Raw genomic sequence first — 16,248 nt, 5'->3', positions numbered from 1 at the left:
ATATTTGCCATCCTGGGAGTGCCTGTGGGCCTTTCCACAACGACATCACAATTGAAATAAGCCTAGTCAAAGTACAGTATATAAAGGAGTGTTACTGCACTGTATGTACCCAAGACTTCAAAGACGTTTTAATATTTTATTTTATGAGCTACAGCTCACTAATTTCTTCTGGAAATAGTAACAGGCATATTGCTACCTGAGGCATTCATTAGCATCCATTATGCCCCTGAGCTCACTGACTATCAGAGAGTAACTTGCACAGATCAGAGGTTACATCAGAGGCATTCCTAGAGGTGATCTGGGTGTGGAGGAAACAGATTCCTTAAAAGCTCCTGTTTCATTGGTAACCTTCCATTATATTGAAAGATATCATTATTATGTCTAAAAAATGTCAGTGGGCTAAGACAACTGAAGCCAACAGGAAGGCGCCTTGCTTTGTGTGTTTCAGAGCTGTAAATCATGGCTTCGGAACCTTCTGGAACTGTGAGTTCTTTCTTCTTTAATTACAACGAATGCCAATATGTGGCGTAATTTAGCTTAGCCATCAAGTTCACTGGATGACCATTTCCTAGCTTAACCTACCCTTACAAGGTTAAAATGAATAACCACTATGTGGAACTACCAATCTCAGCTCCTTGGAGAAAGGCCAGGATATAAATACAATTTTTTTAAAAAAATAAACAATAAAATCCCTATTGAAATGAAGAGCTTTAGACCAGGTCGAAGTGACTTATGTTGCATCTGAGCTTGCAGTATTGGCGATATTTACTGTGCCAAAATCAGAGAAGGTGAACTTGTGGTCCTCCAGACATTGTCAGATTACAACTCCCATCATCCCTGATGGAACCCAACATCATCTGGAGGGCAACAGGTCCCCCATCCCTGACCTTAATTCTAATTTAAAAGGTTTCTACTTGGCTGTCTAGTGAACTGTCTAGTTTCCCAATGAACTGAGCCATCAGGGTTAGGCCTGCCAATGAAAGAGCTCATAAATCTAGAGAGGATAATCTCCCCACCCTGCCTACTATATCAGTGCTGACAGCAGCAGCAGCAGCCTCTGCTTGAGAGTGGGTGGAACCATCTGGACTGAGCTGCCTTCATCCCTGACTAATCTTCATCCCTGACTGATCCACAAGTCTTCAAGTGCTATGATGCCACAGTGCCTAGAGAGTACTATTCTCCAACTTGGTGGCCTCCAGATATTTTGGACCCCCATCAGCCCCAGCCATCATCTAGAAAGCACCAGGTTGGGAAACAATGTCAAGTGATTTGTTAAAAGGCAGGAAGGGACAGATCTATTTGCCTCCAGAGCTTATCAGTACTCAAAGTGCAGCTCCTGCTGGAACTGAAGGCAGCCGCTTTATACAGAGTCAGACCAACTAATCATCTAGGTCTGTATTGTCTACACGCTGACAGGCGGCAGCTCTCTGGGGTTTCAGACAGGTCTTTCTCCAGCCCTACCTGGAAATGTCCAGGATTGAAAGGGTGGCCTTACCAATCCAAAGCATGAGCTACCCACTGAACTGTGGCCCTTCATCCAGTTGCTCCTTTGTTCCAGCAAATTATCAGTGATATGACAACACAGCTTTTAGGGCAGTACTCACTGTACTGCTCAATTATTATTATTTAAAAGTAGGAGCCACTTGTAAACTTACCTCAACCTTTTGGGACCGACTCATAAAGCAGGAGTAACCAATGCGGTGCGGATGTTACACTACAACTCCCATAATTCCTGACAATTGGTCGTGTTTGCTGAGACTGATGGGAATTTGAGTCCAACAACACTATGTGGGGGTCTGGTTCAGAGGCTCAAGCAAAATGCCGCAGATGGAGAGCTGACGAGGCTAAAAATATTTTTACTGGCTGCCCATACACTACTTGACTAGGTTCGTAGTTCTTTATTAATTTCTCTTAACAGCTTGGGTGCAGGATACCTCAGGGACCATCTGATCAGTTAAACACCAGAAGGTGGAGGCTGCTTCAACGACTGCTTCTGAACAGTGCTCTTTGAAGCAGCCCCTCACCCCCATTTGTGCCTCTGGAGGCTCAAACAGAACTGAAAGAGCATCTCTTAAAGCCTTTGCACATGGGGGTTCACATTTTTTTAAAAAATGGGGTCCTCATCCTCAAAATAGTTGGGGAATGCTGTCTTAGGAGATTCAACTCAGCAGCTCTCAAAGCTATTTGCCAAACCTCTGCCGAATCAAAAGAGCAATTGTGAAGTTGCAGGAGTGCAGGGCGGAGGGGTGTGTGTGTGGTGAACTCTGAACAAAGATTATCTGTGCCCTGTGCTGAGAGTTTGTTTTTGAGAAAAGAAACACCGTGTCTTTGAATAATGGTTTGTTTTGCTTCCTCTCCTGCTGGCTGGCTTAGAAGAACAAAGGCACATACATAACGGCGCATGGCCATTCTTTCAAGAGAGTCTCATGATAGTCTGTAAAGGCTGTTCATATGAACCCTCGCCAAAGCTGGACCCTGGAACTGCTTCATTTCACGAAGCTGATCTGCACTATAGAGCTCCGTGTCAAATTTTGTTTCTTTTCATGACTCAGCGGTAATCCCTGCAAACTTCCTATGCAACACAAGCTTCCTTCTCCCAGGATTGTAGGATCGGGGTCATTATTCTCCACAACCCCCTGCAAAAAAATAGTGTTGAATTTGCACAGCTGCACCCCAACATCCCAATAAGGATTAATGTACACATCACATGACAACAGCATCTGCCAGAGGCACACTGGTCCTTCTCACAGCAAATCCATAACTAGAGAATATAGATAGATACACTTCTTTAGAAGTTTGTAACCATTTTGGTTTTCAGGGAGCCACAGCTGAGTGAAAGCTACACTTTGCTTGAGCTACACAGCTGTTTTAAGGATACGTATATTTGCACTTGTTGCAGGAAACAGTGGTGCATGTACAGCAAATATGATTCCTGCATAAAGGGTATAAATTGGCACTTGTCTCCCCCGCCCCAAGTCAGCGTCAGTGGAGAAAAACAACTAATGATGAAGGAAGATGGGTAGGACAATAATGTGGAAGCGATATTGAAAAAACTTTTGTCCGTTCTAATCGTGGGAAAGTTCATGTGTCAGTTCTATTTAAATACACACTGCCTGTGTTAACTTGTTCAGGGTTTAACTCAGGGGTCGGCAACCTAAGGCCCATGGGTCACAAGCGGCCCACAGGGGTTGTTTAACCGGCCCACAAGCCGCCCCCGAACTGAGCTGCCTGCTCGGTGAATCCCTGCGCTAAACTCATGATCTGTCCCACGGAGGGATCTCCACTGGAGTGAACCAGCTCAGGTGAGGTAAACCTTGCCAACCCCTGATTTAACTTCTCCCGCATAATGAAAGAAAAAGAAGAAAATAGCAACTATAGGGGGCTCTGGGTGCCTGAGCACCCGGAATTTTTTGTTGTGGGTGCTCAGCACCCACACTACAGGGGCCCCATGCAACTTCCAATGTATCACAAGGCCTTTCTGAGGTCTTGCAAGGTCTCAGAACCTGATTTTTGGTGCCACCAGAAGTCAGGTTTCGAGACTGGTGGCCCTGCATAATGTCATGACGTCATGTACACTGGGCACCCATAACCTGGGGCCCAAGTTGGCTCCCTTGGTAGCATATAAACCCAGCCACCATTGTCAGGGTGTTAATAGTGGCACAGAAGCTAGAACATATTATGCTACACACTAGCCCTGCTGCAAATGTAAGAGGCAGAATTGTTTCCCTAACTATACAACCAAGCTCTTTCTTTTCAATCCTAACCCACTTTAGGATTTGCATCAGGAGCAAGCGATGTTCCAAAATTCCATAGCATCTGTCCAAACTGGGTTTAGAGAGAGAAGTACTTCCTGGAAAAATTCTCACTTGTGCATTCCACCCAATACATTTATTTCTTTAGCAAAATAATTCATATCCTGCCTTCCTACTTTACAGCAGAGTAGTGCCCAAGGCAGCTAACGGTCAAAGAATAAAATAATCATCAACAATTAAAGAGCTAAAAACAGAAATCGCATGGCAGATAATTAAACATCACAGTCAAGGCAAATAAAACATTTCACAGACATCAGGCAATCCTTTATGGGATCAGAGATCTAATTATGTCCACTTATGGGGAGAATACAAGTACCAGAAATGGGAGGTGACTAAAGAACCTACACACTATTAATACCATCCAGCTTGCTTACAAGATCATCTGAAAATGATTCCAATGTTCCTTAAGGTTGGTGATACAGCTCTTAATGATTGCTAGAAAGATGAAAGCACGCTGCTTCCACAATACAACACTCAGCAGCACTGCACAAATTAAGAACAAGATTCCACGCATTCTCAGAAGATGTCAGCTAGTGAGCAATTTCCTGGTTTCTTTATATCAATGCCCACATACACAAAAATGGAACACAGTCTCTGAAGATTTTGGAAACAGATAACATTCCACAAAATCTGACTCCAGAATTTTATAGTTAACTATGGAGAAGAAAACTTGGTAAGGAGAATAGAGAAAGCTACAAATTATATGAAAATCAGAACAGGAAATACCTAGAAAATATACCTTTTTATTTTTGTACAAAACCAACTTACATTTTGCTATCTGTACAGGGGCGGGGACCCAAAACTGACCAGTGGGCTGTCTCAAGGCCTTGCCCACCCCTGCAGGCCACTTTGACAAGTGGAAGAGAACATCCGCCTGTCAGCCAACAGACATTGATGTGACAATGTTAAAAGAGCCCCCCCCACCGTCATTAGCATCAGACAGCTGATTGACACCAACAGTGAACTTCACATGGTCTGCTAACAGACAAAGTGTGGATTTAAACCATGACTGCGCATGAACATTTTTCTTCTAAAATGTCCAATTGCAGGTGTGGTTTGAATCTAAACTGTGCCTGCAAGCAGACAACATTAAAGGGACTTGCTGTCAGTTAGTGAGCTCTATGTACCAAATAACAATTGGGAACACATTCTGAGCCTCCATTTGTCCAATTGCAGCTGCATTTTTGCATGCCCCACACCTGATGTTTCATATACCATCAGCATGGTTTTGGGGGGGAACCACCTCACAGGCCAAATTAATAGGTCTGTCAGCTGGAGGCTCCCCACTGCGGCTTTTAAAAAAAGATTCCTGGTTCCTAAATCATTTTGCTTCACTTATTTCAAAAGGAAGTCACTAAAACCAGTTTGTAAGACTATATTGTTCCATTGCGCAAACATGAAAGGAGGGACACACAATATTTACATGCTAATATGCATTATCTACTTTTATCTTATCCTCTGCTTCCTGGGATCCTGATCCAGCTCACTGAAATTAGAAGATGCTGCTGAGTTTGTTATGCTTTAAGCGAGGTTTTTCCAGTCAAACTGTTAAAAAAATTCTCTTTCTTAGTGAGCTGTTAGTAGTTTAACTAATAACACACTGCATTCATCTCAGCCACATGCAAATGTAATGTAATGTTGCACTCCCAGAGGTACATGCCTACCTGACTCCAAAGATGACTTGAAGAAGGGTGCAGATCCCTGAGACGAAGAAGATGGTGCTGATCAGGTGACTCTGTGTCAGGGTATCATGCTCCAAGCAAAGAGATTTGGACAGGATGAGAGGGATAGCAACAAGACCTCCAAGAGCAGTGAGGTAGTGCTAAGAACCAAAGAGAGAGAGAAAAAAGAGTTAAGAGAAAGAGATTTGTGTATAATAGCGGAGAAGAGAAGGCCTTTTTTGTGGTGGTACCCAGAGTACAGAACTCACTCCCTCCCAAGAGAGGTGAAGTTGGCTCCCACTCTTTGAAGCTTCAGGCCTGCTCCCATTACTTTAATGTAGCTGGATGTCTATACTTTCCAGCTTTACGAATGTGTGGGGTGGTTAAGAGTGGGGCTTCAAAGGAAAAATTGGATACTCAGAGGTCCCAATTGTTTGGGAGCAAGGCATTCCCAACACTCCATGCTGTGCTTCAAAGTCCCAACAATCAAGGCTTCAAACCACAGCATCAGCTGACGTCAAAGTGACATCAGGTGACTGACAGGTCAACCCTCTGTCAAATTTGGGCAGAAGGAGTAGAGAGATAAGGATCTGGCCTATTGGCCAGAAAAGGTTCCTTTTCTCCAATGTAGGCAATACTGTATTGCTTCAGACTGCAGGTAGGGGCTCAGATTGACTGAATGCTCTTTCGCACATAAGAATCCACCCAAAATTGATCTATTGGAGAACAGGTAAGTTAGACCCAATTTCCATATATATTAGTTTTCTACATACAGTGTTCTTTTTAAGCCTGGTTCTGATAATTTAGGCTGTAAACTGCTTTGTGGGAACAACAAAATATTCTGGCTCTGTAGCAGCAGAGGAAGGATTTTTCAAACCTTTCCTCTTCCTCTTCCCCTCCCCTTACCATGATCCCAAAACCACTAACGAACACAGAGGAGAGGAACACAGGTTTTTGCATTGTACCTGTCTTCCCCTTGCTCCTTGCCCAAAGCTAGTGACAACTTTTAAGGATTAAATTGGGGAAAATCTTTAAAACGCCTTCCCTCACCAAAACAGCTCCTGTACAAATAGCCTCCCTCCTCCAACAAACAAACAAAAGAATGGTTGCGGTTCCTGATGCTCATTTCACATGTAATAACTTCTACCTTTAGCCCTGAGTTTCACTGACATAATGTCCCTATCACTAAATCAATGTCTGAGCATTACCTCAAGGTTGCCCGCTACAGACTTAAAAAAAAAACACTCCACTAATAGGATTATACATATTTATTACAAAATGATTTTTGAACCAATGAGAATGAGGAAGCTGCTTCATGTATCAAACTGCCTGAGAAAGTTCTGTCAGTACACCTGTTGACCTCTTGTTTTAAAGAGCAGGCAAGTCTGCACCTCAGACAGCTGAGGGAATTACAGAAGCCTCACAAAGCTAAAGCTGTGTGAAAAAGGAAAGGCTGAACTAGAGTTGTCAAAACCACTGTGGGGTGTTGTGCAATAGAGCCCTGGGCAGACTTGGGTGACTGAAATCCCCATTCCACCATAAAGCTGGACCTTCAGTGCTGGCTCCATGTTTTATGGGGCCCTTGAGCAAGATACCTGTCATGGGCATCCCTCTGCCCTTTAGTCCTTCCCTTGGTCTGCCTCTGGGCCTAGTTCCAACCACTACCCAACACTGATTCCTAGCACTCTCCCTCTGGGCCAGAGGGTAAAGAAAAAGCATGAATAGATTGCCTAGGCAAGTGGAGAAACAACAGGACCAGGGGCTGTGCTGAGATAGGTTTCTGGTAGGTTGGAGCTTTCTCTGAGGAAAATTGGAAAAAAATGACACTGCCAACATCACCTGCTATACAACTGGACTTTCCCAGACATTTAGCCAATTTCTGCCCAGACACTGCTTGCGGTTGCAGTATTCTGGATATGTCCGGTCAATTCCAGACGTGTGGCAACCCTGTGATATGAGCCTTGGCAAACACAACATTACCAACCCCTGATACCAATTCTAGTGATCTGAGTGGCCACCAGTCTCTCTCTCTCTCTCTCTCTCTCTCTCTCTAACTCACTTGCCTCACAGAATAAATGGAATTACCCCCAAATAAGTAATCCTGAATTCTTTGGGGGGATATAATTCTCCCTTGAGAGACATAATCTCCCCCAGACCATTTTTGCTACAATATAATCAGCACATGTTGTGGCTCCTTTGCCTATTTATCACATACTGGCTGATTTAAATCTGTTATAATTTATTATTAACCTCAGCCATAGTTTTGTTCCACTGGTCACACAAGACCCTCCACCTAACTTTTCCTTCCAAGCCTCACCTGAATTCCCAAGAAGATGCAGAGGTACCAAGGGGGGATATCTGTGACGGTGTAAGCGAGACGGCTGGAGTCTTTGCCTTTCTGCCTTTCTTCGCACTCTGGAACCGTGGCACCAGCTTCAGGGAAGTTGCAGTAATGCCCTCCATCATCAGTCTGCAGGAACCAAGGGAGAACATTTCAGTTAGGGCTTGAACCAGAGGCCACCAGCATTTGCTTCTCTGAAATGTGTTTTACAAAGTTACTGGCACCTCTTTGGAGTCTCTGGGTGCCTATCTTGCTACCTGTCTCAATATGGATGGGTTGGAATGGAATGGACTTGGACTGGCAGGAGAAAATGCCAGAATACGCAGTTAGCAAAAATGACAGGGAGAATTAGAGAAGATACAGAACAAAGATTTAATAGAGAATGGGACACTTACAGAGGATACCTAAAAGAGCATTGTAAACATCTAAATTCTTTGGCAGGTCTTGATTAACCCTTGCATGACAGTAGGAAACTTTACAAAACCAAGACAATTGAGACAATTTATGAGAGACAATGGAAAGTGTGCAGTTGGAAAAATGCAACTCAGGAACCATGTTGGAGTGATCGGAAGTCATAATGGAATCTGTTACGTATGAATCTATTTTTTTCTTTTTGTAATATGTATTGACCTTGGATTGTTTGTGTCGATTGTTGCTGTTGTTTTTTGCAAAATTAATAAAGTATTAAAAAAATGTGGATGGGTTGGGAAGGGGAAAAACAAAGTTATCTGTGAATCTATTTCAATAGTAAATCTTCAGAGCTGGCCCCTGTATTTTCTAATCTGTTCCTTCTTAAACAAGCTCACTCCAGTTTCATTCAGAAAAGTTACTGAAAACAAGAATACACTACAAATGTTTCATTTACGCTGCTCTTTCTCTGCAGCATGGTTTGTCACATGCATCATAAATAGGAAAGACATAATGAGGTTGAGCTGATTTCACTCTTGCTAAAGAGGACAACTTTTTATTTCTCATGTAACTATGTCAGTCATGGGGGAGAGAGGGGGGAGGAAACTTGAAAGCAGCAATGACACACAATGTAAAGAGAATAAGAGGCAGGTAATAAAATCTGCAGCAGATTTGAAAGCTAGAACGAGCTTGGACACTGGCCTAGTTATCCCTCTCAAGTTTGTTATCATCAGGCTCCCTTTTTAAGGAAGAGAGAAGCTTAGCGATCTGTTCCACTTAGTTGCTCTGAGGGGGAAAAGAAAGACCATTGAGAATTCCATTTGCTGAAGGTGGTCCAGAAACACACCATCTAATAGGAAACTCAGGTGCTGAGTGCAGGTAGCTATGTAACCAAAATTGGGTCACTGAGAAAATAAGGTGGTAGGAATTCCAAGATTTGCAGAAGTACAAGAAATGCTTCTGGGCAGAAGGGATGACTAAGGTGGCAAAAAGAGAGAAGACCCAACAGACATGTGGAGACTGGTCATTTTAAGTGGCCAATAAAATGCTGAGTATCAGTCATTAGAGTGGGGAGGGAAAGAAGAAAAACAGGAGGAAATATTATGAAGCATCTGAGAAGGGGGCATTGCTGTCTGGAACCCCACACAGGAGCACTTAATTTTGTCCCTACTTGCTGATACTTGCTGATACTAATAGTAAAAATTAATATTTGTTTTAAATAACCCTATGTACGGACCATCCAAAGAGCCTTAGAGGAAAAAGTACCATTGCTGGTACTATTCATTTATACAACACAAGCTGTGCATTTTTATTCAAACTTCTGCTATGAAGTTATTTGCATGTGGCTTGGACTCTTTCCAAACAGCACGAGGACTTGATTTACCAGACTTGCTGATGGCAAAGCAATTTAGCCCTGGAAGTCTAAACAGCAAAGGTATCCTCAAGCATAGAGAACAAAAGAAGAATACTGAATTTCCAGTGGTCCAGCTAGCATGTTGTCTAACTAGTAGTGGCTCTCTAGGGTCTCTGGAACAGATCTTTCTTAGCAGCTGTGATCTTTTAACTAGAGATGGATCCTGGACCCTTTTGCAAGCTCTGCCTACTGATCCCCTCTTTGGGGCTATATGAAAGCATAACACTTTTCACTGCTGTGCTGCTAGATATTATCTACATTGTTTACAAAGGTAGTCAGGCAGGTGTATTCCTCTTTTAGCCATGTATTTGTGCATGCACACACATTTGTGTTCTTTTTTTTCCTCCTAGACGTGCAGTCTAATTCTATGAAAGTTTACTCAGTTGTAAGCGCCAGAGAATATAATGGAATTACTTCTAAGCATAGGCGTAGCTGGGGTGGTGGAGGGCAGCTGCCCCCCCATCAAGTAAAACTATAGAAATACTTAACTAACTGACCAACCACATTGGTTCTGACCCCCCTAACAAAAGTCATACCCCTCTAACAAAGTACCCCCCCCCCCACACAAAAATCCTGGCTACGCCCATGCTTCTAAGCAAGCGTTAACAAAATTGCAGCCTCAGAACCCGCCTAAGGCATACCATGATGCTGGATAGGGGTGCATAAACTTTAGGAACGTTCACTATCCTAAAGTTTTTAAAATGCTAACAATATTTCTTTGTTCTGGCCTGTCTTAATCTAGAGTAGCAGCAGAAAAGCAAGAGATTATCTTCTTTTTTTAAAAGCAGAGAAGGAAATGATAAGGAGTGAACTGTCATGTAATAAAAAATAATCCATTCTTCCTCTCTCTTATTTGTCAAATTTAAAGGACTATACAAGTAGTGAATTGTTACAATTTACTCAGAAACAGAAGTGTATTCAACATAGTTCCACCACACATAAGGGGGGGGAAGAGTTTTACAAGAAATAAATATGTTTTGGCAATTATAAACACAGCCTAACATTGCTGAGTCCAGGGGTGTTAACCCATGCCCACCCCCACCCCAGATTCCACTTCCTAGGAGACCTAGCCAGCATGCCCAATGGTCAGGGGTGCTGGGTGCTGAAGCCCCAAGTTCCTATACCGTGGCTTACTCTATCCATTTCCCTCTTTCCCCACTTTTTAATTTTTATTTTCTTGTTGTTTGGTTTTATTCAAGCTCACTATGCAGGCATCTGATTTAAAATACAAATATAGAACTTACTATAAATATGGGGTTGTCTAGTCCATTTGGGTCCTTGTTTGAGGGAGTCATCTCCATTTCAAGGTTTCCTCAGCACCTTCTTTGAAAAAACAAGACAGAAGAGAAGATGAGATTTCCCATAAAACCTTCATGCTTCAAGCTCTGAACAAGCAGCAACAGAGAAGCTGAATTAGCTTGACTTGTAGGAGTCCAAATTCTTTTCCAGGCATTCATGTGAGAATTACTGCAAAGGAATTTCCCTTTTCACTGGCTTGCTGAAATAACTCTCCCTCCTCTCTTTGCACTCAATTACACAGGATGGGTAAGTTTCTAAATCTTTGAGATTGCCCTGCCTGACACACAGGGCAGTGTGTCAATTTCATGGGCATCACAGATAATTCATTAAAACTTACTGAGTGCCCTTCTTAAGTTAATACATATTTCGTGTTGAATAATAGATTAGATTTTTCAGACTGAGCAATATTTTAAAAAAATCTGCAGTTGTTTACCGTGAAACAAGGAAATGAAACTCAAAAGCCATACAGATATACCTGTCACCTGAAGAATATAACTACCGTATTTTTCGCTCTATAGGACGTACCTTGTTTTAGAGGGGGAGAACGAGGGGGGGAAATTCTCCCCCTCTCCGCTCAGCGCCCCTTCAGTGAAGCAGCAGGAGAAACTGAGCCCCTTCCATTTCTCCTCCTGCTTGGCTGAAGGGGCGCTGCGCAGCTCTCCCTCTCTGCTGAAGCCAGGAGAGTCTTGCTCTCCTGGCTTCAGCGAAAGGAACCTGAAGCCTGCGGAGCACAGCGGGAACTTGCGCTGCGCTCCGAAGGCTTCAGGTGGCTATCCCTGGCTTCAGCGAAAGGAACCTGAAGCCTGCAGAGCGCAGCAGGAACTCATGCTGCGCTCTGGAGGCTTCATGTTGCTTTCGCTGAAGCCTCCGGAGCGCGGAGGGAGCGCTCCCTCTGCGCTTCAGAGGCTTTGCGTTGCTATTGCTGAAGCCAAGGAGCCTGCATTCGCTCTATAGGAAGCACACACATTTCCCCTTAATTTTTGGAGGGGAAAAATTGCGTCCTATAGAGCAAAAAATACAGTATTTGGTAACTTTACATATTATATATACGTGTGTGTGTGTTACACATCACCCCAATCTCCAAGAGGTGAGAGACTCCACACTTACCCAGGGTTTGGTTTCTTTGGAATGAAGGTCGGTGAAGATATATGGTTTTATTTGCACATACAACCTTAGCATAGGATGAGGAAAGAGGGTCTCGCGGAATTAACACCCCAATAGATCTTGCTCCTTTATTAGTCCCACCTTTAGATCTAGCCTGGACCAAGGCAATTCTTCTCCTATGTAATGGCTAGGTGAGTGGGGTGGAGAAGAGCCCACCCATTTGAGTCTGGGGCACAGAGCAATTTCTTTGCATAGGCTAAATCATGGTACTTGACTAGCCAGCAAAAGCCATTACCTTGACAAAGGAACCAGTTCTGGCAAGTCTTCTTCCATACATTCTATCCCCACAGATACGGGATCCCAGGATACTACCCACAACAATACACACACACACACACACACACACACACACACACACACACACACATATAGTTTTTAATTGTTTAATGATAATGAGCCTACCTTGAAGGCTTGATAGTGGGAAGCCAATATACGTGTTTTAAATGTTAGATTACAGATCGTTTTTGGAATGAAGTTGGATTCTGATGGCAAGGAAGTAAAAGGTGTAGCAAAAGAGGAGATTACGGATGGGTGTTTGGTCTGTTCCAGCAGAGCTCCCCTCTTATGTTGCTTGGTACTAGAAGGCTCTCCCACTACTACCACCCCCCCCCATAACATCCAAGTACATCTGTTATTAGGAATGTGGGAAGTGTAGCCAATTAGGCAATTAAAAATAACATAGAATTCCACAATGCAATTTTTGGTTAGAACAGTTTGCTTGAGAACATTCCCATCATGATTGGTCACCAATTATTCTTCCAGTAATGCAAACCGGGGAAAGGTGAGCTGTCTGACTTATTGCAATAGTTACTCAGAGAACCCTGGCATGCTATCTCAGACTCTGGTTGAGCATGCAGAAGAGCTAACCAGCTTATCCTGACACTCGCTGCGTTTCATGCTGAAACTTAGCCTTCAGTGACAAATTTTAGTGGTAAGGTAACCATTTTCTTGGTGCATCAAAACAACAAGAAGCAAGGCATTGGAACAATGTGCCCTACTTCCTAAGACACCACATGCTGTTTTCAAGATGGACTGAAAATCTTACTCAGCTATCTCTTTCATACTTCAGAGATTTCAGGCGGGATTATCCAAACACTTTCAATTGTCTCTCTGCAGCTCTGAGGATTGGAAGCTAATCTTCTCCAAGAAAACAAAAGATTCTCAAAGATTCATAGGAAACAGAGTTCTGTACTCAGTAACACAACTTGCTTCATTTTCCTGTGGCCTTGTAGAACCATGGCACACACTCGGTACCGCAGATTCCTCGAGCATTAGGGTCAAAATATTAGGTCTGAATGAAGTTTCAATATTTAACTAACAATCCAATAGCCAAAGACTGCCAAATAAAATCATGCGGCTATGGTATGCTTGGCTAGCTATTCTGCCACAGGACTGGGGAGAGGAGAGGAGGGGGGCAATATGCAAGGTGGTGGGTGTGGGGTTGCCTTGCTCCTGTCATTATAAACAGGGGTGAGAAACCTCCAACCCATGGGCCAAATTTGGCCTGGCATGGGTTCGATTTAGCCCACAAGCTAATTTTTGAAAGCCACACCCACCTGCCCCATGCCTGAAAGCATATATGAGACACAACTACGTTGGTTATGCAACCAATTTCCCCATGGATAATTCGATCACAAAGTCAATCCTTGCAGAAAACAGCTTTGCTGCCATAGCTAATCTGCCGGTGCTTGATAAGCGTCAAACATAGGGATGGCAAAGCCCCTTGTGCTACAATTCCCAAGCAGCCAGCAACCTACTGACAGTTGGGCACTTGGAAAGCACTATGCAAGGACTTTGACAGGTGGGGAGGACAACCACCTGTCAAAGTTGATCCACGGAGGTGGGGACAAAAGGAAGGATCAGGCCTGCAAAGCCAGGAAAAAATTCCCCACCCCCGGTGATCAATCATGTTTTATTGTAACATCCAATAACAATGTGAAAGACATAGATGATGAGAACTGAATGAAGCAATGGGTATTGCCTAGGGGCAGAAACCCAACAAGAACTACAATAACTTTGTGCCAGCACTTTTAACCAACTAACCGATAGTAGAACCAGCCAGACGGGTTGCAAACTCCACCAATGGCTAACTATGCTCCAACCTTTGTTACTGATATTATTTTCTGCCCCGCTTGCGTAAATGAACAGTGTGGCAGCTTCTGAAAAACACACAAGCTCATTATCCAGTCTACCAACAGTCTGGACATGCATTAAGATATCATTTCTAGCCTTTCCAGGTTTTTTTTAAACTGCATTTTATTGATTTTCAAATATAACAAGCCTAAAAAGAACTACAACATTGTAGATGCTGCTATCTTAATAAAGCAGCTTGCAAGCCTCCTTGGTGTTGACCACTGACAAAACTACTCAAATTAATATTCAAGTAACAAGAGTTCGCCTGGCAAGTCTGATCGAGAAGTGGTCCAGTTTGTGTGTATGCTAACTAGGTTCTAGGGGAAGCAGGACCTTGCCTGTTACTAGATGGATGGAGAATATGGGTGTGAGAGACATCCCTTTGCTAACAATGGACTTTGCTGGGGCAACAGATTACACAAAACAAACTATAGAACTGATGATTACATAATTTCTATAGAAGTGGTTCAAGCCTGAAGAAACCACATGGATGCAGGTGGCAGAAATAACTGTAGAAACATTTTGCTGCTGCCTAGCATTGCAAACATTAACACACAACATTAACACACAACAAGTGTACAGCAGTTTTAGAACCAGTTTCATTGTATGTCAGGGCAGCGGTAGTACCTCTGGTGGGGAACATGTTGTGCTCCTTCTGGGGTAGTTTGTAAACTTTTGGTCCCCACCCTCCATTCAGCCCTTACCTGTGGCTCCTAAAAGCTGTCCGCATGCAACAGCGGCCACACCCTGGAAAATGGCTTCAGCTGGTTGGCTAAACCAGGTGAGTGTAGCCGCTGGGTCTGAAACTCTCTGTGAGTTAGGGATTTCCTCTGCATGTGAAGACAGACTCTGGTGGATATGAGACCAATAGTGGGTTCAATAGTCAAGAAGCTGGTTTCTTCACATGCCGTAGAGGGAAGTGTGGGGCAGATGGGACTCATCAACCTGGGAAGGTAGCCCATTTAGCAGAAGGAAAACTCTGATCCTAAACCTCTGCAGCCTTGTGGGATATCTTCGGGAGAAGAAAAGGCTAAGGAGTAAACCCTGCACAAATCTGGAGTACAGTTCCCTAAGATAGTTGGATGGTGCCTTGTATGCCTCCTTATAGCAATTCCTGCAGCCAAGCTGGTGCCAAACATATCGCTCTGCTTTCTTTGGGCTGAGGGGGGTGTTTTCAGCTGGGCAGCCCAGGACCCCCAGGCTTGTGCCCCGAGGAGGTCACTTCAGTGCTGCTAACACAGCAGTTTACTTCACCCTAGAGGCACACTCTATTGTTGAGAGAGAGAGAGAGAGAGAGAGAGAGAGAGAGAGAGATGCCAACAACAACATGGTCACAAATGAATTTCAGTTAGATAGGAGGCTTTGGGCCTCTGACAGCTTCCCTGTTTTCCTGGCTTATATGTGTGTCTCTAAACACTCAGTCAATCTAGTTTCCCAATAGGTCACAGGGAAAAAGTTGAAGTTAAAGTTTAACGATGTTTACAGACAATGTTGTAGCACAATGATCACAATTACGACAAAAAGCAGATCATTACTAATGATAAAAAAGATAACATTTCTCGTGCAAACAGTGAACAGGACAAATCATTATGATTATTCCAGTAAGGTGAATAAACTTAATGACCAAGACAAGATGATAATGACAACCTGGATAACAATCGGATAAGAACATGAAGAAGAACCAGAAGTTCATTTTAGAATTTAAAAGATTCTCCTCTGTAGTTTGCCAGGCCAAGACAGGTGTTAATTGCAGATTCTATTCCAGACAGATGAATCAGGAAGTCAGAGTGGTTACTGGACCAGTGTTTTCACCCTAATATATATATTTTAAATATTTTATTTGGATTTTCAATTTTAAAAATAACAAAACCAAGCAATAACTCTGGTATAGAGTTTTTTTTTTCATTTTCATTTGTCTATATAACATACAGAGAGCAAGTTCAGATACTCAGTGCCACCTAGATCATGCTATTAACTAATTTCTAGACTTCTCAAGATAGCTTATTATTCATTTTT

At 43.1% G+C, this 16,248-nt stretch overlaps 1 protein-coding gene across 3 annotated transcripts in view; it reads right to left on the bottom strand.

The window, feature by feature from the left end:
* LOC309541177 (solute carrier family 23 member 1-like) overlaps positions 1-16,248 on the bottom strand; it is a 37,621-nt gene that overhangs the window by 16,747 nt on the left and 4,626 nt on the right. For 2 of the 3 annotated variants that reach the window (XM_082238655.1, XM_082238657.1), the window contains exons 2-4: positions 10,881-10,959; positions 7,791-7,943; positions 5,477-5,634 (exon numbers count right to left, since the gene is read on the bottom strand). In XM_082238655.1, coding sequence (XP_082094781.1) covers positions 5,477-5,634; positions 7,791-7,943; positions 10,881-10,937 — 368 coding nt within the window. In that variant the 5' untranslated portion in view covers positions 10,938-10,959. The remainder of the gene's footprint in view (positions 1-5,476; positions 5,635-7,790; positions 7,944-10,880; positions 10,960-16,248) is intronic. The other variant, XM_082238656.1, reaches the window with a different exon arrangement.

Source organism: Podarcis vaucheri (assembly GCF_965113315.1).
Source record: "Podarcis vaucheri genome assembly, chromosome: 10".
NCBI classification, from domain to species: domain Eukaryota; kingdom Metazoa; phylum Chordata; class Lepidosauria; order Squamata; family Lacertidae; genus Podarcis; species Podarcis vaucheri.
Note: the sequence above shows the minus strand (reverse complement) of the source record. Positions and strands in the feature narration are given on the sequence as shown.